This window comes from Diadema antillarum, unplaced genomic scaffold, assembly GCF_040938485.1.
Source record: "Diadema antillarum isolate AM-2024a unplaced genomic scaffold, OU_Dant_1.0 seq00001602_RagTag, whole genome shotgun sequence".
NCBI lineage: Eukaryota > Metazoa > Echinodermata > Echinoidea > Diadematoida > Diadematidae > Diadema > Diadema antillarum.
In genome coordinates, this window is record NW_027272316.1 from 720,494 (window position 1) to 744,654 (window position 24,161).

General features: G+C 39.3%; 1 protein-coding gene across 1 annotated transcript in view; it reads left to right on the top strand.

The window, feature by feature from the left end:
* Nucleotides 1-24,161, top strand: part of LOC139711010 (cilia- and flagella-associated protein 206-like) — a 205,095-nt gene that overhangs the window by 149,634 nt on the left and 31,300 nt on the right. Inside the window, exon 12 of the mRNA XM_071622927.1 lies at nt 12,290-12,432. Within this exon, the coding sequence (XP_071479028.1) occupies nt 12,290-12,432 (143 nt within the window). The remainder of the gene's footprint in view (nt 1-12,289; nt 12,433-24,161) is intronic.

A 24,161-nucleotide genomic window follows, 5' to 3' on the forward strand; every position in this document is an offset into this window, starting at 1 on the left:
CCTAGGAGGCCCCCAGAGGGGCCCAAACCCCCCAAAATTAAGGAATCTTAAAAAATCTTCTTCTCTAGAACCAGAAATGATAGAGCTAAGTTAATACTATGAATTAGTACATAGATGACTGTAGTTTCAAGTTTGTTCATGGCAGAATCAGGGGTGCCCCCCTTGGGACCCAGGGGATGGGGGTTGGGAGGGGTCCTAATGGGGCCCAAATTGTACATTTTCATATTGCTCTTGAAAATGCCATTATGAATTTTCACCAAAGCTGGCAGGTAGCATCCCTAGGGGGAAAGAATCTCATTCCCATCAAATGGGCACCATGCCCCACCTGGGGGGCCCCAGGGGGCCTAAATTTGGACCGAAATTGTAAATTTTCATCTTTTTCTTGAAAACCAGGGATCACTAATTTTCACCAAACTTGGCAGGTAACATCCCTAGGGGGATAGAATCTCAATTCCATCAAATGGGCACCATGCCCCACCTGGGGGGGCCCCAGGGGTCCCCCCCCCCCTCCTGCAAGGAATCTGTACAGATTTTCTCTAGAACCGGAAGTGATTGAGCTAAGTTAATACAATGAGTCAGTATGTTGATGACTGTTTGTTCATGGGAGAATCAGAGACGTGCCCTCCCCCCCCCCCCACCCCCTTAGGACCCAAGGGATGGGATGGTGGGGGGGGGGGGGGGTCCAAATGCGGGCCTAAATTTTCATCTTCTTGCTGAAAACAACATATTGGATTTTCACTGAACTTGTCAAGTAGCATTCCAATAGGGATAAGATCTCAAAGTGTTTGAATGGGCACCATGCTTTCCTCTGGGGCCCCAGGGGATCCACACCTCCTAAATTAATGAATATTCAATAATGTTTTTCTCTAGTTCTAATCAAAAGTGATTGGGCTTACAGCTGTAAGTCTTTTTTCCCAAGCTGCATAATCCAACATTCTATAAAGTACAGTGTACTTGGCAGGTATTCTCACCAGTGTGATGGAATATGTAAATGGACACCATGCCCCCACTCTCAAAGCTACCCCCACCATAAGTTTCCAATGTTCTCAGGTAAGAGTCTGCAAGAATGCATGGAAGGTGAACTTGCGATATTCAGGTGAGCACGTAACCCCCGGGTCTCTTGTTTTATTACATTTACAAAATTGTAGTATCCTTTCAGCTAGGAGTAGGTAATGTACATCTGCCATGCTCAATACTTGGATTAGATTTAGAACCCAATGTTAACCATTCTGACAAAGTTTAATAACTTACACTAGTTTGTGTGTTTGACAGAATTTTCAGTTTGAAACTTAATCAATACATAATTGAAATCAATTGAACTTCTCATTTTATGTAGTGTAATATTGCATAACTGTTTTCCTGTCTGTTTTTAGCTCATCTTTGCTGACAGCTCAAGTTGGCTGTTGTAAATCCATCATCTTGCGTGTGTCACACTTTGTACATCGTCCATTGTGTATAAACTTTGCACCTTTTCAGCCTGTTGTGAAAACCCCCATTATGGATTTTCACCAACTTTGTCAAGTTGCATACCTAGAATGATAGGATCTCATTAAATGTGTTCAATTGGGCACCATGTCCCTCCGCCCCCTCCCCCACCCCATCCAATTTTGAGAGAGTCCCCAGGATTTCCCAAATCAAAGCCACAATATTCAAGAATCTCTTTCATCTCCTGTAGAACCAAAAGTGACAGAGCTTGTGCTATTAGAAAGTGCATTGATGACTGTAGTTTCAATTGTATTAATGGTGGATGTGGTGGATGTGGGTGTGCCCCTCCGAGTGATCCGAGTATCCTCTCGGATCACCTTCTGTATCTGTACTGATTCTTTGTTTTTCTTCTTTTTCTTCTTCTTTTTCTTCTTTCTCCTCAAAAGTTGTGCAGAGGTTAAGTCAGAAAGTCCTCTGCCTATCAATTTCAAAATTATACCATATATGTATCATGTCCCAAAGACAATAGATCTTATAAAATCATTGTGATCAGTCGACAGTGACGTCACTATGACATCATTATATGAAAGCACATTTTCATTCATATCTCATTAATGGAATGGAATTTTTCAAGGAAATTTAGGTCACATATAGTTCAAGTCAAGCTCATTCTACTCATATTCTCAAAATTCATCTCTACCCTTAAAACGTGCGCGTACGCATGCGTTGAAATATTTACATGCTCCAAAATGTTTTGCACATGTTTCAGATCATTTGGAGCATTTTTTTTTAAATTGAAAAAAATGAACGGACGCGTACGCTTGCACGCATATACGCACGCACAGCTTATATGCAATGTAAATTCCGCGTTTTTTCACACGGATCGGATGTCTGAAATGTCAAGGAATAATTCTACCAAGGTTCAAGTCAATCTGACTGAATATGACTTCATACGGGCCCATGAAAGTTGAAATTCCCCGCGTGCGTCATTGGCGATATACAGTGCAACTATGCAAAAAAAAAACGCCAATTTTAAATCCGATTTTACTCATCAGGATGGACGGTGACCCCCATTTTCTTTACATATTCTGAAAACTGACGAGTTGCACATGTCATTTCATGGGTTGGCAATGCTGGAAAAATGATTGAAAGATATCAAATTTCTTAAAATAAAAAAAGTAAATTTTCAAAATGACGTCATCAAATTTCAAGTTCACTCGAGCGTATCTCACTTATCCTTTGCCAATTTTCACCCAGATTTCAGTGTGTTGTAGTTTTTTAAATGCTCTTTCATAAATATATGTCAAAATTTTGATTGGATGACAGCGTCACCTCGTAAAAATGGATTGAAAGTAACCTTGTCAAATTTGACCAGTTTACGTGTTATCTATATGGGAGTGCAGTTTTTCTGGAAATGAAAATTGACAAGACTATCTTTTTCGAGGACTAGCTCACTTATTCTTTGGTGAATTTCTCCCAGATTTTAATATGTTGTAGCTGAGACTGTGGGCTATTGTGAATATGCCCTCCGTTTTTTCATATGATGTCGAGATCACGTCGAAAAACTTGATTGAAATTGGCACTTGGCTTCGATGTAGCGTCATTTTGCTTAATACACAGAGTCTGTGGGGGATGAAATCTAGGTCAGTGCATAGCGCATCGGACTTTTAATCTTAAGGTCCCAGGTTCGAGCCTTACGGCCTGCTTTTTGCTTTTCTTTTAAACATTTTTTTCTTCTTTTTCTTTAGTTAGTCATATTCAACCTACCTAACTTCATCTTTTTCTGATTTTTTTTATGCTTCTCCTTCAAATTTCTATACAATAACCTTGACTTTTTCTTTATTTTTCTTTCTTTCTTCCACTTTCTGTGCAATAGATCAACAACAGCAATGGCTATCAATCCCATATTTTGCACATGTTTAGTTCATGTCACAAACATTGCATAAAATAACAACTACTGTAAAACGAGGAATTTTCGCATGCATTTTAATTTCGCGAATTTCGCGAGCGCCAAGATTCGCGAAATTAAAATGCGCGCGAAAGTTCTTGTCTACACTATATGCATTGAATGCCAGTGGCAGTTCGCGAAAATTTCATGCCGCAAAAAAGGCCGTCTGCTCCAGTTCGCGAAAAATTCATGCCGCGAATATACCATGTCTTACAGTACCTCATCCGACACCATCTTGGGTAGGTAAATTAGGGTCAAAGGTCAAAAGTGTTTAATGCTGTATCTTGGTGAATACACGTCTTATCTGTCCCATATTTTGCACACGTAAGGAACATGTTTCAAGAATTATTTCACAAAATAACCACTTTTTGCTCAGATGCCATCTTGGCTGTGTATAGTGGGATCAAAGGTCAAATATACTTTATTCTGTAATCTCATTAGTGAATATGGTATCACCGTCATATTTTGCACACACGTGGACCTCGATAGATGGATCATTTTGTAAAATAACGACGCTTCGGTCAGATGCCATTTTGGCTGTGCAAATGAGGTATTATCTCTAACGATCTATGGGAGTACATTTTTTCTGGAAATGAAAAATGACATGACTGTCTTTATCGAGCACTAGCTTATCTATCCTTTGGTAAATTTCTCCCAAATTTTAATATGTTGTAGATGAAACTTTGGGCTATCGCTCATATGATCCATATTCTTGTTGGAAGTCGGAATTACGTCCAAAGACCTGGTTGAAATTGACGCTTAGCTTCATTGTCAGGAGTTATGTCTTTCTTTCGGTGACTTTCTTTGCAATAGCTCAAGAAAAACACGCCTTTTCGACCCCACATTTTGCACATGTTTAGTCCATGTCAAGTACATCTTTTCATAAAATAATAACTACTACATCAGACACTGTCTTTTCTAGGTAAATTAGGGTCAAAGGTCATAACATTTATTTCCGAATAAATCGGATCACCTAATTTGTCAGTGTTGACAAATTCCAAGTCTAGTGTTAAACTTCCCATTGTCATAAAAAAGTTCTTTCTCCTCAAATGTTGTGCAGAGGTTAACTCAAAAAGTCCTCTACCATATACATGTATGTATCATGTCCTTAAGGACGACATATCTAATGTATCATTGTGACTTGTCACTCGTGACGTCACCATGACGTCATTATCTAAAAACACATTATAAATCATATCTTCGTATCGGAAAAGTATTTTGCACCGAAATTTACATGTGGTAAAGTTCAAGACAATCTTAATTTATCCATTGGTTTCAAATTCATCTGTAGACGGTTGACGTGCACGTACGCGTGCGTTGAAATTTTAGCATAATCCAATTGAGGTCAAAATTGTTTTGCACACGTTTTAAGCCATTTGGAGCATTTCATAAAAAATCGACGGACGCGGACACACGCACATGTATGGACACACAGCTCATACGCCATGAAAATTTCCCGTTTTTTTTACATGGATCGGAAGACTACAATGTCAAGCAATAATTCTACCAAGTTTCAAGTCAATCTAACTCAGTATGACGTCATACGGGCCTGTCAAAGTTAAATTTCCGCGCGTGCGTCAATGGCGATATACAATGCAAATATGCAAAAAAAATGCCAGTTTTAGATACGATTTTACTCGTCAAGATGGAAAGATGGACGGTGACCCCCCCCCCATTTTCTTTACATATTCTGAAAGCTAATGAGTTGTACATATTCTTTCATGGGTAGCCGATGCTGGCAAAATGATTAAAAGGTATCAAATTCCACAATGAAATAAAAAAACTAAATTTTTAGAATGACGTCATCAAATTTCAAGTTTACTCGAGAGTATCTCACTTATCCGTTGCCGATTTTCCCCCAGATTTCAGTGTGTTGTAGCTAATCAAATGCTCTTTCAATCTTGTACAATCAAAATTTTGATGCGATGATGTCTTCACCTTGTAAAAATGGATTGAATGTAACCTTGTCAAATTTGACCAGTTTACGTGTTATCTCTATGGGAGTGCAGTTTTTCTGGAAATGAAAATTGACATGACTGTCTTTATCGAGCACTAGCTCACTTTATACCCTTCGGTGAATTTCTCCCAGATTTAAATATGTTGTAGGTGACACTTTCGGCTGTCGTGAATGTAGCTTTTATTTTTTTATTGGATGTCGGGATCACATCGAAAAACTTGGTTGAAATTGACGCTTAGCTTCGATGTAGGGAGATATTTCTTTCTTTCTGCAACTTTCTTTACAATAACTCAAGAAAAACAGGCCCTATCACCCCCTTATTTTGCACATGTTTAGTCCATGTCAAGTACATTATTTCACAAAATAACAGGTAAATCAGGGTCAAAAGTCATAAATGTTTCATCCTGTATCTTGGTGAATACATGTCCTATCTTTCCCATATTTTGCACACGTAAAGACCATGTTACAAGAATCATTTCACAAAATAACCACTTTTTGCTCAGATGCCATCTTGGGTGTGCAAAGTGGGGTCAAAGGTCAAATATACTTCATTTTGTATCTTCGTTATAGTGTATACGGAATTTGGTACCAAAGATGGCAGATCTGACTCCCTTTTGTAAATGAAAATCAAAACATCACACGGTCAATGTCCCTAAACACAGATGAAACCTGTATGGTCATGCCTATTGGGATCAGGACTCAAATCATTGATTTTCGAATAGATTGGATCACCTAATTTGTCAGTGTTGACAAATTCCAAGTCTAGTGTTAAACTTCCCGTTGTCGTAAAAAGTTCTTTCTCCTCAAATGTTGTGCAGAGGTTAACTCAAAAAGTCCTTTGAATATCAATTTCAAACTTATGCCATTTATGTATTATGTCCCAAGGACGACAGATCTAATGTATCATTGTGAGCTGTCACTCGTGACATCACCGTGACGTCATTATCTAAAAACACGTTATAAATCATATTTTTATAACGGAAGAGAATTTTGCACTGAAATTTACATGTAATAAAGTTCAAGGCAATCTTTATCTATCCATTTCTTTTAAATTAATCTGTAGACGTTTAACGTGCGCGTATGCGCGCGTTGAAATTTTAATATTCTTTAATCGAGGTCAAAATTGTTTTGCGCACGTTTTAAGCCATTTGCAGCATTTCATAAAAAAATCAACAGTTGCAGACGCACACGCAGCTCATACGCTATGAAAATTTCCTGTTTTTTTATATGGATTGGATGACTGAAATGTCAAGCAATAATTCTACCAAGTTTTAAGTCAATCTAACTCAATATGACGTCATACGGGCCCGTCAAAGTTAAATTTCCGTGCGTGCGTCAATGGCGATATACAGTGCAAATAGGCAAAAAAATGCCAATTTTAAATCCGATTTTACTCGTCAAGATGGACGGTGACCCCCCATTTTCTTTACATATTCTGAAAGCTGATGAGTTGTACATATCCTTTCATGGGTATCCAATGCTAGCAAAATGATTAAAAGGTCTCAACTTCCAAAATGAACTTAAAAAAATAAATTTTTTAAATGACATCATCATATTTCAAGTTTACTTGAGCATATTTCACTTATCCTTGGCCGATTTTCACCCAGATTTCAGCATGTTGCAGCTTATTGAATGCAGGGTGCTACATAAGCACTTGCCCTATTGCCCGGGGCAAGTGAAAATCAAATTTGGGCAAGCATTTTTGAACAATAAGAACAAATGCTGGCCCGAATTGGGCAAGCAAAAAGTTTTGAAGCCCCTGTTTTACACTTATTCCCCCCCCCCCCCCAAACATACCCACAAAGTCAACCATACAGAAGCCCAAAGATAATGGCTGTTTACTGATGCAACACACTTTATATTTCATTTCAGCAACTTTCCAACACTTGAAGCTTCAAAATTGGAAGCTGGTTTTGAAGATCAATGTAATGCCTTTTTAGAAAAAAATGTATGTTCCCACTTTAACGGTGGAAGAAAGAGAGGAGCTGGAAAAGCCCATAGCTAAAGAGGAATGTAGAGAGGTATTGAATGATTTGGCTAAAAACAAGAGTCCTGGAAATGATGGTATTTCAGTGGAATTCTACCAGATTTTTTGGAATGATTTAGAAGATATTTTTATGGACTCGGTACTGTAAAAGTGGATATTTTCGCGTGACTAATTTTTCGCGCTTGGCCGGGTCGGAAGAGTTTCGCGTGTTTTTAATTCCGCGGAATAAAGACATCACGCACAGGCACATATGGCAAGCAAAAATATTCGCGTGCTTTTATTTTCGCGCTAGTTTCTGGTTGCGCGAAATGCGCGAAAATTTGAACACCGCGAAAATTTCCACTTTTACAGTATTAGATAGTTTTGATAAAGGAGAAATGTCTACTTCGCAAAGGCAAGCAATTCTCATTCTGATTTAGAAAGAAGGCAAAGATGAAAGGGAGTTAAAGAATTGGAGACCAATATCTCTTTGAATGTGGATGTGAAAATTGTAACTAAAGTTTTTGCCAAACGAATGTGTAAGTTTATAGATAAATTGATTAGTGTTTGTCAGACCGGTCTTGTCAAGGGGAGATATATAGGTGAATCCATTAGAGTTATTATAGACATTATGTTTTATACTAAAATGTATGATATACCAGGATTATTATTTTTTCTAGACTATGAAAAAGCCTTTGATTCTTTAGAGTGGGATTTTATGATGAAAGTATTAGGCAAATTTGGGTTTGGACTCAAGTTCCAGAGTTATATTCAAACATTCTACAAGAATATAAGCAGTTGTGTTGCAGTAACGGTACTTCTGGTTATTTTGGTCTGAGTCGAGGAGTAAGACAGGGGGACCCTGTATCTCCATACTTGTTTATACTTTGTGTAGAAATACTTTCAAGTGCTATACGTCAAAATAAACAAATTAGAGGTATAGAAATTGATGGGTATGCAGTAAACATAGTACAATATGCAGATGATACCACTTTGGTTTTGGCTGATTAAGAGTCCGCAAAGGAAGCATTTGGTATAATTGAAGATTTTGCTTTTTCTCAGGTCTTAGAATTAATAAAAGCAAAACTAATGCTATGTGGTTGGGATCAAGAAGAAATTGCAAAGTTAAACCTCTTGATATTAATTTGCCATCTGAACCCTTTCGGGTATTGGGTATATTATTGTCTTCCGATATGGAACAGATGATATCATTAAATTTTGAGAAATGTTTAGTAGATGTGAAAGTTGTACTTAATGTTTGGAGAAAAAGGAATTTAAGTTTGATAGGGAAAGTACAAATAGTAAAAACATTTGCTATATCAAAATTTGTTTTTTGTGGGTCAGTTTTGCCAATACCAAGTCATATACTGAAACAATTAGAGAGTGTTATTAAAGATTTTGTATGAAATGGAAAAAATAGATATGTTAAGAAATTAACCCTAATTGGTTCGTATGAACAAGGTGGTTTATATATGATACATATCCCTTCCTTTTTCAATGCATTGAAGGTAAAATGGATTTCAAGGTTTTTGAATGAAAGTAGCTCTCTGTGGTCAGTTATCTTTAGGTATTTCATGAAGAAACTTGGAGGTCATTTTATCTTATATTGCAATATGTCCAAAAAGAGTTGTAAAACAATGGGCCAGTGCCCAAGTTTTGTACAGGGATATACTGAGTGCCTATTTTGATCTTCGACTATTAGATTCAAAACATAAAGAAAAAAGTGAGATTATCATATGGAATAATGAATATGTTAGAGTAAATGGTAGAACTGTGTTTTTTGCAGCATTTTTTAGAGCTGGTTTATGGTATATTTCAGATTTGTTTGATAGAGAAGGCAGATTGATAGATTTCAACACATGGGTGAGGAGGGGAGTGTAAAAGCAAATGTATATGAAATGGTGCTCGATTGTTTCTGCTATATGAGATGCCTTTCCAATCAGGGAACGATACCAGCCTTAAAACTCAGTTGTGTTTTTAAGGGCAAAGAAGTAGATTTTTGGAAGCTAACAACGCAGATTATTAGTTGTATTTTGAAAGGCAAAAATTTCGAGACTCCAACATCGGAAATCTATTGGAGCAATAAGTCCGCGATAGATGATATTACATGGAAGCTTATATACAAAATGCCCTTTGTGTGTTTAGCTGATACTAAGAGCAGAACATTCCAGTATGAAATTAATACAAGAACACTTCTTTTGAACAAAAGATTACACAAAATGAAAATTGTGGACTCTGAATTGCGTATCTTTTGTAAGCAAGTGGAGGAAACGCCAGAACATATATTCGCTGAATGTCAACATGCATGTGATTTTTGGGAAGAGTTTTTAAATGGTGGCATACAAAGTTTGATATAAAGCTACAATTGAAGGAAGAAGAAATCTTGTTTGGTGTATTTGGTGGAAGCCTGCATAGGCCCCTTTTGAATCACTGTGTTGTTATAGCCAAGCAGATGATATATGCATGTAGACATTTGGGTATTTTGCCATCATTTGAACTGTTCTGGTCAAAGCTAAAAACTATATATGTGACTGAGAAGCAAATTGGTATTCAAAATAGACAACTATGTAAATTTGAAAGGAAGTGGATCAATCTTCATGCCTCCTTGACATGACATTCTGGCTGTTACTTTTCTTTGTTATGTGATATTGATAGCATAATTTAATATGGGATATATGAGATTCAAAAAAGCACAAACTTGTGTGCACCTGCTTATTTTTTCCCCTCTTTTTTGTCTGTTTTTGGTGTTGTGATGTGCAATTATGTACAATTATTATTGTTTTTGTGAAAGGATGGAAATAAAAAACAAATAAAAGATAAAAAAAACTTTCCAACACTTACGTGAAGAAACCCCAGTGCAAAGCAGCGGCAGCAATTGATTGGACCAAGTGTGTTACTCCATTGTGTTTAAGCGTGCGAATCAATGTGTGCTGTTTATTCCAATGATTGTGTTTTATTAGGCCCATGACTATCACATGTTTTTCTATATGATTTCCTTATATTTTGGAATCTTTTTCGGGCAAGTCAAACTCATGTTTGGGCGAGTGTTTTGCAGCAAATTTGGAAACCTGCTTGCCCGACCGGGCAAGTGGATAAAGAAAGTTATGCAGCACCCTGGAATGTTCTTTCAAAACCGTTCAATCAAAATTTTGATTGGATGATGTCTTCACTTGCAAAAATAGATTGGATGTAACCTTGTCAAATTTAACCAATTTGCGTGTTATCTCTATGGGAGTGCAGCTTTTCTTGAAATGAAAATTGACATGACTGTCTTTATCGCGCACTAGCTCACTTAACCTTCAGTGAATTTCTCCAAGATTTTAATATAGGTACGATGTTGTTGCTGAGTCTTTGCGCCACCGTTAATGTGTCTTTTATTTTTTTTATTGGATGTCGGGATCACATCGAAAAACTTGGTTGAAATTGAAGCTTAGCTTCGATGTAAGGAGATATTTCTTTCTGCAACTTTTATCGCAATAACTCAAGAAAAACAGGCCCTCTCACGCCCATATTTTGCACATGTTTAGTCCATGTCAAGTACATCATTTTATAAAATAACTACTTCATCAGACACTGTCTTGTGTAGGTAAATTAGGGTCAAAGGTCTTAAATGTTTCATCCTGTATCTTGGTGAATACCTGTTCTATCTTTGCCATGTTTTGCAGACGTATAGACGGTGTCGCAAGAATCATTTCACAAAATAACCACTTTTGGCTCAGAGGCCATCTTGGGTGTGCAAAGTGGGGCCAAAGGTCAAATATACTTCATTCTGTATCTTCGTTAGTGTATACGGAATTCGGTACCAAAGATGGCAGGTCTGACTCCTTTTTCTAAATGACAATCCAAACATCACAAGGCCAATGTCCCCTCAACACAAATTAAACCGGTATTGTCATGCCTATTGGGGTCAGGACTCAAATCATTGATTTCCGAATAGATCGGCTCACCTAATTTGTCAGTATTGACAAATTCCAAGTCTAGTTTTAATTAAATCTACAAACTTTATTTTGAATGTGTGATAACATTGTTGGATGCATAGTTTAATTGTGGAATTAAACAGAACTGAAATAAAAACTAGCAATAACAGAAATAGATTCAGGTAATAGCACAGGTTATATGCACTGTGTATTGAAGCTGAGATAAATATTTCCAACTTTTATGGCCTAAAGTGCAATCTTTCACCATGTTCAAGCATTATGTTTTGTGGTTGTCCATCCATCCCTTTTTCCGTCTTTGCGTCTGTCTGTAATCAATTTTGTGGACAGCGTAATAAACTAAAGGACCATTTGAGTTATGCAATAAAATTTTGTAGTATGAATGGATGAAGCTGTGCCTATCAACTTGTGGGCACACACGCTCAAGGTCAGAGGCAGTAAATCAAGATCAAATACCTAAATTTCACCATATTCCCCATATCTATACAATACCTATCACATGAGTAACTTTTTACTCATTCAATGGGGGGTTTATTAACTACCATGACAGCAAGCATTATGGAGGGAAAGTCTTATTCACTTCTGCATACATGCATCAATGTACATGCACCTCTGAGAGGATTACAGAGTTACTGACAAATCGATGTTCTGAGCTTGTAATTAGCATTGAAAATTAATTCAAAACTTGATGCCAATGAGTGTCATTGAGTACTCCTTGTAATAAAGCATTGCAGCATTTATTCTTGACTTGTATCCTCCAGAATTCAGAAAAAAAAATATAGGCAGACTTTGAGGGATTTTGCCAATTTTTGTGAGCAAAGTGAATGAGATCTTTACATAGTTAAAGTTTGCTACTTTTATCACTTTTTTTAAAAAACACATTTTAAACTTTAATGTTAAGTAACTTTCTCATTTCAGGTCTAACATAGACGAAACATACAATTTTGTTGTGTGATTTTCACCGTTTATTAAAGCCAACTCAAATATAAGTATTGTGTGGAATTGCACTTCAGTTGTCAATATGAACATCATCTTCTATGTATCTATCAATCATACAGGGATACTGTGGCTGGTCATTGGTAACATATGATCGTCTCCTACTGCCAGGAAACCCAGATATTGGAGTGCTGCGCTACCAGGATCGCTATTATGTTTTCTCCACACGCCAAGCAGCATATGAATTTGCAAATGATCCACAGAGGTAAGTGTAATTATTACTGTATGAATGAGAAAAAAGAAAGTTAGCACGCATTGAATTAAGCGTGGAGCTACAGCAGAAGCTCAGGGTGTTCAGACAGAAAAAAATATATATCCATATGCTAGAACGGTATAGCTATGCCAAAATGGCATAGCTATACGATGAATTTGTACGTCTGAATGCTTACCAACTGAACGACGTATAATGAAATGAGGGTCAGAGCATCGTTTCGAAATAGAACTCAACGAATCAGCATTCCATCGTGTCCATTGTGTGTCTGAACGTATGGTGACCATAGAACGGTATAACTGGGCGGGGCATAACGGGAGTGCGCACGAAAGGTGACCCCATAGCTGTCACTCATGACTCTAACAGCATGCGCAGTGGGAAACTGCACATCTGTACGACGTTTTCTAGAACGGTTGAGATTAGCGTCTGAAGGGTCTGTCGGCTATACAATGATAGCCGAATGCAGCCTTAAAGCAGCCTAACGCAGCACTCCGCAGCAAAATATTCTGTCGCAGTCACATTGTTGCCTTGTAGCGCTTATATTTTTTTACAAAATGATTGCCTACGATTACTTTTCACCTCGCTCCAGCTCGCTTTTGCCAGTAACAGTACAATTCAATACGAAGATTGCTCGCCCCGTTGTGCATGTACCTCTTTCGCCACTCGTTCGTTGCTCACTAGTATCTTGCACTAGCTCGCTAGCAGCTCGCATTAACTCGTTTCTCCTCATTTTACTGCTCATCCATTCGCTTTAACTAGACTGTTGCTTGTTCCGGCTTGTTCCGTTGCATATCAGTTTGCCCTGATGCATAAAAGCTCGTAGAGAGTTGTACTTGCTATAAGTTTTTGACATTTTACAGTTAGTTATCATTCAAATAAACTTCTTGTATTAGTTATTACACCGAATATCATGAACGCGACCGAGCCCGAGCGAGTGGAGCGAGCAAAGGGGGGGGGGGGGGGGGGGATGTCCCCCTCCCACTGTGAGAACTTTTTGCATTTTTATGTTGTACATGGTGCAATTTGATGCATGTTTTGCACGTTTTGTTGACTTGAAACAGTCCCACTTGTTTAAGGTAGCAATATATTTTGATTTTGATGACTATAAAATGGTATCATTTGAATAACCTTCTTGTATTAATTCTTACACTGAATTCAATTAACGCGACCGAACCCGAGTGAGCAGGGCGAGCAAGGGGGGGGGGGGGGGGGGGGGGGGGGGGGGAGGGGGAGGGTGTGGGAGGGGGGTATTCCCCCTCCCACGGTGAGAACCTATTGCATTTTGATGTTGTACATAGTGCAATTTGATGCATGTTTGCGTGTTTTATCGACTTGGAACAGTCCCACTTGTTTAAGGGAGCAGTATATTTTGCTGTAGATTTTTATAGAACAATTTGACTATAAAATGTTATTATTTAAAAAAACTCATTGCATTAACTTCTGCGATGAATAATTATTATGAACGCTGTCTGTTAAGCAATATTATTCAAACAGAAAAAGCAAGCACACAAGGGTGTAGATAAGGGCCATTCCTCCTCCTACACGAAGGTGATTTTGCATTTTCAGACTTGAAATTCAGCGATCTGGTGCAAACTTTAGTTGCAATACATTTTTTACTGCTTGATTTTTTCCAGCCCCCCCCCCCCCCCCAAAAAAAAAAAAATTGTTGTTTCATCATTACTGTGTTTTAAGTTCAAGGAAGTGTTAGATTGACATGTATATCAAAAAAAGAAAAAAAAAACAGGTCCGCCATTTCATTCAAAACAAATGGCAGGTTAAGACACGTACATGGGCTACAAAAAAAGAAATATTGAAGTTTACATCACCGCAACACAAAATATACATATCATATCACACACAAACTGTCAAATATTAATCAGTCAATCAAATATCAATACATATACTATTTCTGCGTTACAAAAATCAACAGTGGTGCAATTATCTTCCACATAATAATTGAAGAAATAAATAGGGCTTTTTCATGGTAGTGTTAAAATCATGGAACTTATACTCTTATTCTGAGTATGCATTATCTGTGTGTATGTACAAAGTCTAGTGAGGTAGAGCTAAGGGGGAGGGCATTGGAGGGTGTGGGAGGGGGATTTCCCCTCCCATTCGACGGAGCTTTTGCATTATTAGAATTAAGATAAAGCGATCTGAAGCACACTTTTGGGGGAAAATTCGGAAATCGTCATTCCCTCAAGTGTACTAAGTCTGTAGAGGGGACCAAGCAATAGGAGGGTGGCAAGATACGTCTCCCATATTTGAGGGAGGTTTTTTTTTCAGTTTTAGGTCTGAAATTCAACAATTTGGTGCACACTTTTGTTGGAATATCTGGAAATTTGTCAATCAGAGAAGGTGGGAGAGGATTAAGTCCTTTTCCCCCTTCCTACGTGAGGGAGATTCTGTATTTTCTGATTGCATTTAAACGTTTTTGTGCATACATTTTGTGGCATATTTGGAAAACTGTCTATGTTGAAAGTGTAGCTACAGTCTGCTTATGTATGCATGGGGCGGGGGGGGGGGGGGGGGGGGGGGGCGGGCAAACAGGGAGAAGGCTATCACCAGCTTTCCCGTACGAGGGAGCTTTTGCCTTTTTAAAGTTGAAATTGAGATATCTCGTATACGCATATTTGATGGAATATTTAGGAAATAAAAAAAACAACAACACCTGATCTGTGATGGGGGAAGTGAGCGAGGAAAGGGTTGATTAAAAGGGGATATTCCTCTTGTACAAGAAGGAACTTTCAAATTTTTGGAATATAGACCGATTCGAGCGACTGTTCATGGAAGTGCGCCCTCTTAAGGTGATGCCATAACTGGGGGCCATCCAGGCCGGGCCGGCAAGTGCCGTGCATGCATGGCAAGGGTGCTAGCGGCAGCCAGTGCTTTTACCACCTGGCGCCAGTTGGCCAGCTTCTGTATCTCTGGCAGCAATCGACGCGTCTGGCTTTGTTACAACTGCATTTTTTTCGCTCGCTAATTGTAAAATTCGCAGTCCGAACAGTGAGTAGCGAAATTTGTGAAAATTAAACAACTTATGTCGTTGTTGTTTTAAAGAACGAAAGAAGAGAGAGAGAGAAATGGGGCCCCTATATAAATTATTTGCCCCAGACAGCACTTATAACATAAAACAAACTTTATAGATCTTAAAGAGACATAAACAAGAATATTAAATGTATACTTATACCGAGTATGAGCATATGGGTAGGTGACATGTGGCTGTAGCCAAAACTTGAATTTCAAGGTAAATATCGGTACGATCCGTGAGTGTTTGTAGACTCTATTTCTTGGCGATGACTTGGGTACTCGTGTGTATTTTTAAAGCCCCATATATTCACATTTGTGTAAGAGAAGGAAAACCGCTGGGGAGAACTAGAGTCTATGGCTAGGTGCAGGCAGACGTCTGTCTTGCGAGTAAGCCTATACTGTTGAGAAGTTAACTGATATAATTGAATACAAATAAGGCAAGAGTCCAGACTAGACCTATTGACTTCTAGAACCCTTCATCCTATAGACGTCTAAACCGTCATTTTTGGTTGTCGCTAACTTCAGGCAAGCCTAAGCCCTTAGCTTGGTAAGTAAACCAAACGGAATAGGCCTACTACAGATCTAGGCGTTTCTGAATCTTATTTATGAACTAAATTAAAGTCGCCTGATGTCAACAACCAAAACTTCTACTGTTCTAGGTCTAAGTAAATTTCATGACATCGTGCTAACGCCTAATATTATAATCTACAATTTAAGAGTGATTTTCAGATTACACTTTCTTAATATGATTATGAAGCGGATGTTTGCCCCATCCATCGTTTAATATTTATAAGTGTCTACTGTCAATATCAAAATTCAAATTCAGTTTCAGGCCAAAATTGAATAGCTAGAAACCTAGGCATGCTTTTTTCCCTCAAAATAGAGCTTTGTATTTTCCCGTATGTATACATAATTTATTTCTATTAGTTTGGTGTCTATCGTTTATCCTTCACACTTTATACTGTTTATGAATTAATTTATGCTTATGTTGGATTTTCTGATTTACCTTGTGTTATGTTTCGTTGGAAGAAAAAAATGAGAATGAAATAAATGAACTGAATTGAATGGTCAATGCAATGCTGAACATTAAAGAAGTGAAAACAATATAAGAATTTAACGCATCTTGAAACATTTATTTGCCTGTAGTGTACGAGGCTGTAAAACGTTTGTCATAATAATATAACATAGCCAGGATGTGTACAAGAAACCAAGCACCCAGCATAAATAACCAGTGAACTATCAAAATCTTTGATCTTAACTTGTCTTCTAAAATGAACAACATATTTTACGAGTATGCAGTGATAGCCTAATTAAATAGAGGATGTAGTAGGCATAGGCCTAACTCTGTTTCGAAATCTGTGCATTTTTAATACCGTTGTATTTCACTCGTCTCTAATTGTATATTCATCATGCGTCAGTGGTGAATGAATTTCACATACTGCCATGCGCACCTTCCATTTCAGTTTTTTCTGTTATTTGTGCACCCAACAACTGCACAATATGTTTTCCTTATCATTCCTTTAAAGCTTTCATTGTAGATCAATATGTCTGAAAGGCATTAAAAGCCGCTGAAAGACTTCAGCACAGTGAGTAAACAATCACAATATTAGCGCGGCGGCCACCGGCGCAGCGGTGCACCGTAGCAGCGGCCAGCTAACTATACGCTATGGGTGCGCTACGCTGCTGCTGAGCTGCAGTGCAACTCGCTAGGGTGGTAGCTCGCTGGGAGCCCCCGTTGGCCCCCAGTTATGGCGACCGTCATAGCGCCGCTAGCGGCAGTAGGTGAATAGGACCTCGAAATCGAATCGGTCTATGAGTGATAAGTCTTGTGCACTCAGAATTATTCAGAATTTTTTGTAAATCTAAAAAGTGTACTAAGGCTAGGGAAAGGGGAAGTTTGGGAGGGGGTATTCCCCTCCCCAGCACGAGAGATTTGCATTTTTTTTTAATTGAAATTCAGCAATCTGGTGCACACTTTGGATAAGATATTTTGGACAAAACGCAGAAAATTTTCCTCGTTTCGGGAATTACTGGGGGACAGCAAAATGACATGTTTGCCCCCCCCCCCCCCAGTCCTCCAGGATTGACGTACCTGCATACGAGTGGGCTTATGCATTCTTAGAATACAAATACAAATGCAAAGTTTTGATGGAAAATTCTGAAACCTGTCAATCCCCAAAGTGTACTAAAGTTTTTAATGGGAAACAAAGTGGGGAAAGGGTTGAAAGAAGATCCCCTCCCACCCGCGGTGGATCTTATGTGTTCTTTTTTTGTAACTGAAGTGACAGACCTATTTACACATTTATAATGTAATCTGGGAAAATTTCAATCCCAGAAGTGTATACTATTTTTTTTTTTTGAGGGGGGGACCCTCCGTTAACTGAAAGTATCTAGATATCTCCTCCCACCCACGGAACTTATGCATTTTTTTAAACCGAAGTAACAGACTTGGTGCACACTTTAGATGAAACATTTTAGAATCTGACAAACTAAAGTGTATTAAGTAGAAAGGACTGAACGGGGAGGGTATGGAAGGGAGTAGGCCTATCTCCCTCTTACGCAAGGGATATTTTCTATTTTCAGAAGTGAAATGCAGCCATTTTTGGGTGAAATATTCATACAGTTTTCTATTTTAAAAAAAGTGAGAACATTTCCACATCTCGGGAGTTACGGTATGTGGAGGAGCAAAATGAAATGTTTGTCCCCAATACTTTCATAGGGGAACCACCCCCCCCCCCCCCATCGACGCCTCTGCATATGAGGGGGCTTTTGTAAGTGACAAATCTGCTGCAAACTCTTTGATAAAATATTAGGAAATACGTCAATCTCAAAAGTGTACAAAGTCTCTCGAAAGGGACCCAGTAGCGGAGCTTTTGCATGTTTGTGATTGCAATTCAACGATCTGGTACATAGTTCTGCAGCGGTACAGGTGTATTTGGACAATTTTCCCAAGAGAAAGTTGAGATTTGTCCTCATCTCGGGAATTGCTTGGGGGACAAATGATTTGTCTGCCCCAAACATTTCCGTAGGAGTGGGGCAAATGCCCCTTTGCCCCCCCCCCCCCCCGATAGATTCGACGCCCCTGATCATCCCTGAGTATGCCCATAGATGTATCCTGTCCGAGTCATCAGAGTCATGCATCATCGTCATGGGGGGGGGTTCAATTATGGCGGTATAATTTTTTTTATTGTCTGTTTGTTTGTTTGTTTGTTTTCGGACATAATTTGCAGATGGTCCCGAGTTGCTCATGTCATTGCATGTTTACATGTGGCCTATGCTATTTGACGTGTCAACATCTGGAACATACCTTATGTCAATATTACTTTCTTCGCGAGCGAGCGAAGCGAGCGAGCGCTTGAGAAAATTATGTGTACATTATCCTACAAGATGGAGTACCGTTCACTCTGTTACCTCTCTGAAGGCGGGCGTACGAATGTCACGCAATATGCCAAAATTGATACAATCACATTTCTGCTTCCTCCATTTTTTTCTCAAATTTCAGGGGGGGATGATTGTACGGGCCATCCCCCCTCCTCCATTTCAGGGGGGGATTTATACCCCCATCCCCCCCCCCCTCCCGGATTTACGCCCATGTACGCAGTCATAGCGAGCTAAAGCGAGCAGCATTGAACAGGAACGAGGAGGAACAAGATAAGGCGAGGAGGAATGAGGGGGAGCAAGCAACAGACGAGCTAGATTCGCAATGTAGCGAGTTACATCCACAACAGTCCGTTCTGATGCGAGCAGGGTACTAGGAATAGCTTGTGGTAATGCAAGCTAAAGCGAGGTAATGCAAACTAAAGCGAGGTGAAGCGAGCAAGTATCGCAACCATACGCAGTGAAATGCAGTTCAAAGTAAAGCTATGTTGGCCTGCGTTAAGCAGCTCGTCGCTCATCCTTGCTCGTCCTTGCTCGCATTAGCTGGTTGCACCTCGTCATAGCTCGTATGGATTTTGATCTCGCGTTCAGTTGCGGATGTTTGAAAAAAATTCAAACTAGCGAGCTAGAATGCAAAGCCTCTGCGTTAGTCTCCGTATTGACCTCATATTAGCTCATTTCATTGCGTAGTACTACGTTAGGCTGCATTAGACTGCGTTCGGGCACTATGCAGCTGAACGCAAGCTCGAAACGCAAAAGTGTGAGCTGGGCGTTATTTGTCATTTCTTTATCGAGCTTTGGTATAAACTGGCCTGCGTTTGAACGGAGGGGGTGGTGGGGAGAGAAAGGACTCAATAAAATCCTTTGAATCAATATGTGGCAACGCTAAATGAAGTGACCTTTGACGGATTTCCAAGTGGGGTCCACTTTCATTTCCCGAAGGGTCGCAAATCTGTCACTACTGAACTAGCCCTTTGCGTTGTGGATATTTTATCCCCCCATTCAATTGTCCGGTGCAGTGTGGTGGTCAGTGAGGCTTCTGTGAACCCTCTGATAAATACATAAATGAATTAAAACAACTTTGTCAATGTATTCTAAAGAATTGACATTGCAAAATCTAGGTGGGATTAGAGATTTCATGATAACTAATATGCGCTTTATAAACTTGAATTATCATCATTATCATTATAGCAGCGATAGTCAGAAGGTTATACATCATATTGAAAACTTTCGCCCTAATTCACGCAGAAAATCTGAGGTAGCAGACGCTGGCGAAAGTGAGTGCATGTGGGGTGCGTGGCTAGTCGACACGTTAATGGGGGTGACTTGCAGCACCGTGCGTGGAGGGACATCATGTTCACATAATTTCACGCGTAGTGTGTTGTGTGTGTGGGGGCGACAGAAATCGGGTTAAATCTACAGTTGAGATAAAAAAGTCTATGACCTTATCATTCTTTACAACATTATTTCAGTTGATTACCTTTGTACAACACAGGTATATAAGCGCCCGATTGCAGACAGCAGGTGGCAAGCGACCGTTGCAACTACTTACATTATTACCACCTCCGAAGGAAATGCACCAGTCCAACTAGAGCCAACATCGAAAAATGAGACGGAATGTGGAATATATTTGGTTGTTTTTGCTCCCAAACTTAACAGTTATGTTGTTCATAAGGCTGCTACGTATCTAGATAATGTCTCACATACAACTGTATCTGGATATTGTGTTGAAAATGAGATTTGGCGAGAAACAAAAGCTTGAAATCACAGGAATTCACACTGCTGACGACGGCAGACAGTGAAGGTCAACGGCTCAAATTTTGGTTGGTAGTCTCGTCATGTGATAGTTCTGTATGGATTGTACACGTTCCCTATGACAGCAATTGTGACTGGGTAGTCTAGCTTTACTGCAAATTTGCGTCAGGACTGCTCAACCAATAAACAAGATTTTTATATCACAAAAATGGGCAGAATCTGTACTTTCTAAAACCGTGCGCCCCAAGTTCGTGCGACCTTCCGTTCTCTAGATATCCCGTCTGGAAGAATTGCAAGACGGCAAAATATGCTCAAATTTGTCAAATTTGGACTGTTCGCCATAGACAATTCTACTCATAAGACCAGGGGGGGCATTTCATGAAGCAATTTGTCAGATATTTCGTCTGACAAACTGTTAAAAGCTACTGAAATCCTTGCTTCTGATTGGCTGAAAGCAAATTTTGTCCGACAAGTTGTCGGACAAAATGCTTCATGAAATGCCCCCCAGGCGTCCACTAGGGCGCGGACAAGACGCGGACAAGCCCCAGAATGCAAATGTGGTATTCCGCACTCCTTCGGGAACCTGTCCGCACGTTCCTGAACGTGTCCGCTCACTGTCCTAAACATGTCCGGGCGTTTCCGCACCTTCGGGAGAGAGAAAAATTTCCGCGTCCAAATTTTGTCCTGACAATGTCCTGAGGATGTCCCGCTTGTCCGGAACCCTTCCGCTCCTTCCGCATATGCTCTGGAAAGAATCCCGCGGTGTGGGGAAGCTTCCCGAATGAAAGCGGAAGACACCAGGAATGTTTTAGGACAGCGCGGAGCCGATGCGGATCTATATATGCAAGTGTCCGGAACCGATGCGGAAATTTTGTGATCCAGACACGAAAATGTCAACACTTTCCGCGAGCGTCATGCCAATGAAATGCAAAATGAGCTAGAAGGGAGGCGAGGCCCCCATGCAAATATCCCTATCACAGGCATACCCTTCGTCTAGTGATGAAGAACAGGTAAATCTAAGGAATTTCCGGTCCCAGAAGGCAAAGAAGAAGGTAGTAGAGACTGTGCCAAAAGCAACCAGAAAGAAGTGAAGTCAGCCCCCTAACTTCCTAGTAAGTTTGTTTTGATTTGATCTTTTCAGAAATTTTCATCTGAGTGACTTTCCTGGTTCCTATTACTTACTAGAGTACATTTTCCTTTATGTTGTTTTCGTATTTTATTTGCAAACAAACTAGGTTGTCCTATGTGACAGCCCAGCTGAAAAATCACAAAAGTAGGTGGAAGTACACTCAGGAAAAAAAAACATAAAATTTTTGGCTAAATGTTAATGTTATAATAAACATGAACAAGTTGTTATTCATACGTAAATGCTTTCTAATGACACAACATTAGAACAAAAGACAAATTCATCTTACTAAAAAGCATGAATTCAGTTGCAAAGATATACCTGTGGTCTCATTACAATGTAATATCTTTGAAGCCCAAAATAACAATGAAAGCTAAAGATGATGGAGGAAAATGAAGAATTTTCTGTCACTTCAAAATTCCAGTGAAATGAGAGAAAAGGCAATAAATCATGAACTCGAAAAAGTGTTAAATTTCTGTCTTTCTTTTGTTTTCTTTTTTGCTGAGTGTATATATTTAAGTACACATTAAGCATCACAAATCATTTCAGAAATATTCTTTACCTGAATTATTTTCGTAGTTGTTATTACCTTATAATTATACCCCCGCCAAACGAAGTTTGAAGGGGGTATATAGGAATCAGCAGACGGTCGGGCGGTCGGTCGGGCGGTCGGTCGGTCGGGCGGTCGGTCCGTTGCAAATCTTGCGTCGCGAACTACTTCCTCAGTTTTCAACCGATTCCCATAAAACTTGGCTCAGATGTGTGCCTTGGGTTGTAGATGTGCAAGACGTATTTTTGGACAGTACCCAAAAGTACGTTGCCATGGTAACGGCATATTATGGGCAAAAATGGGTACAAATCTTGCGTCGCGAACTCCTCCCACAGTTTTTGATCAATTTTTATGAAATTAGGTACAGATGTTCATCTGAATATGTTAATGTGCAAGACACATATTTCCGCAGTGGCAAAAAGTGCGTTGCCATGGTAACGGCATGTTATTGGTAAAATATAGGGCAAAATGCTTCATGGCAAAACTGCTTCATCAGTGTTCTTCCAATTCTCATGGAATTCATATTGAATGTTTGTCTTAGGATATAGGTCAGCATGACACATTTCTTGACAGTGACAAAAAGTATGTTGCCATGGTAACAGCTCACATATTATGAGCCAAAATGATGGAAAATTTTGTGTTGCAAACTACTTCCTCAGTTTTTGCCCAATTTCCATGAAACTTGGTACAGATGTGTGCCTTTGGTTGTAGATGTGCAAGACGCATTTTTTGACAGTACCCGAAAGTACGTTGCCATGGTAACGCCATATTAATGGCAGAAGATCAAGGAAAGATCTTGCGGATTTAACTACTTCCTCAGTTTTTTTACCAAAGCTTATGAAATGTGGCACACACCTTAATCTTGGTGGGAAGATGTGGAAGACATATTTTTCGGATGTGTCGGAAGCTGCGTTGCCATGGTAACGGCATATAAATGGCAGAAGATCAAGGAAAGATCTTGCGGATTGAACTACTTCCTCTGTATTCGACTGAAGCTCATGAAATGTGGCACACACATTGGTCTTGGTGGGAAGATGTGCAAGACATATTTTTTGGACGTGTCGGAAGCTGCGTTGCCATGGTAACGGCATATTAATGGCGGAAGATCAAGGAAAGATCTTGTGGATTGAACTTCTTCCTCAGTTTTTGACTGAAGCTCATGAAATGTGGCACACACAATAGTCTTGGTGGGAAGATGTGCAAGACATATTTTTCGGACGTGTCGGAAGCTGCGTTGCCATGGTAACGGCATTTAAATGGCAGAAGATCAAGGAAAGATCATTCCTTGGGTAAGACTGTCGTCACGGGGCGGGGGTATTAATCACTTTCAGTGATATTTCTAGTATCTTTTTTCATCTCTTTTTGTTTTAATTGCAAATAAACTCGATTGTCCAATTTGACAGCCCAGCTGAACCCCCCCCCCCAAAAAAAAAAAAAAAAAAGTAAATTAAAGTAGGTTAAAAATATTTCCCCATTTTTACACTTCATTGCCAATAGGCTAGTAAGCTCTAAGCATGAAAAAAAAATTCTGGGACTTGAAAATGTTCAAAAGTGATCAAAATAAGAGAGGGTTAGAGATGCACAAGGGTAAAAATCAGAGAAAGAAAAACAAATTTAATGATTAGGATCATTTAAGCATGCTCTACAGAAGTATCAGACAAAACATGTGTATACTTCACGATGGATAAAGCACAGGTCTAAAAAAGGGAATAAAGAATATATATATATATATATATATATATGTATATATATAAGTAACAAAACTGCAACAAAGTTCAGGCTGTATTCATCAACGTTGGTGAATACAGCATGAACTTTACAAAGTTCATGCTGTATTCACCAACGGTTTATTTCTTGTGAAGAAATAAATCGTTGGTGAATACA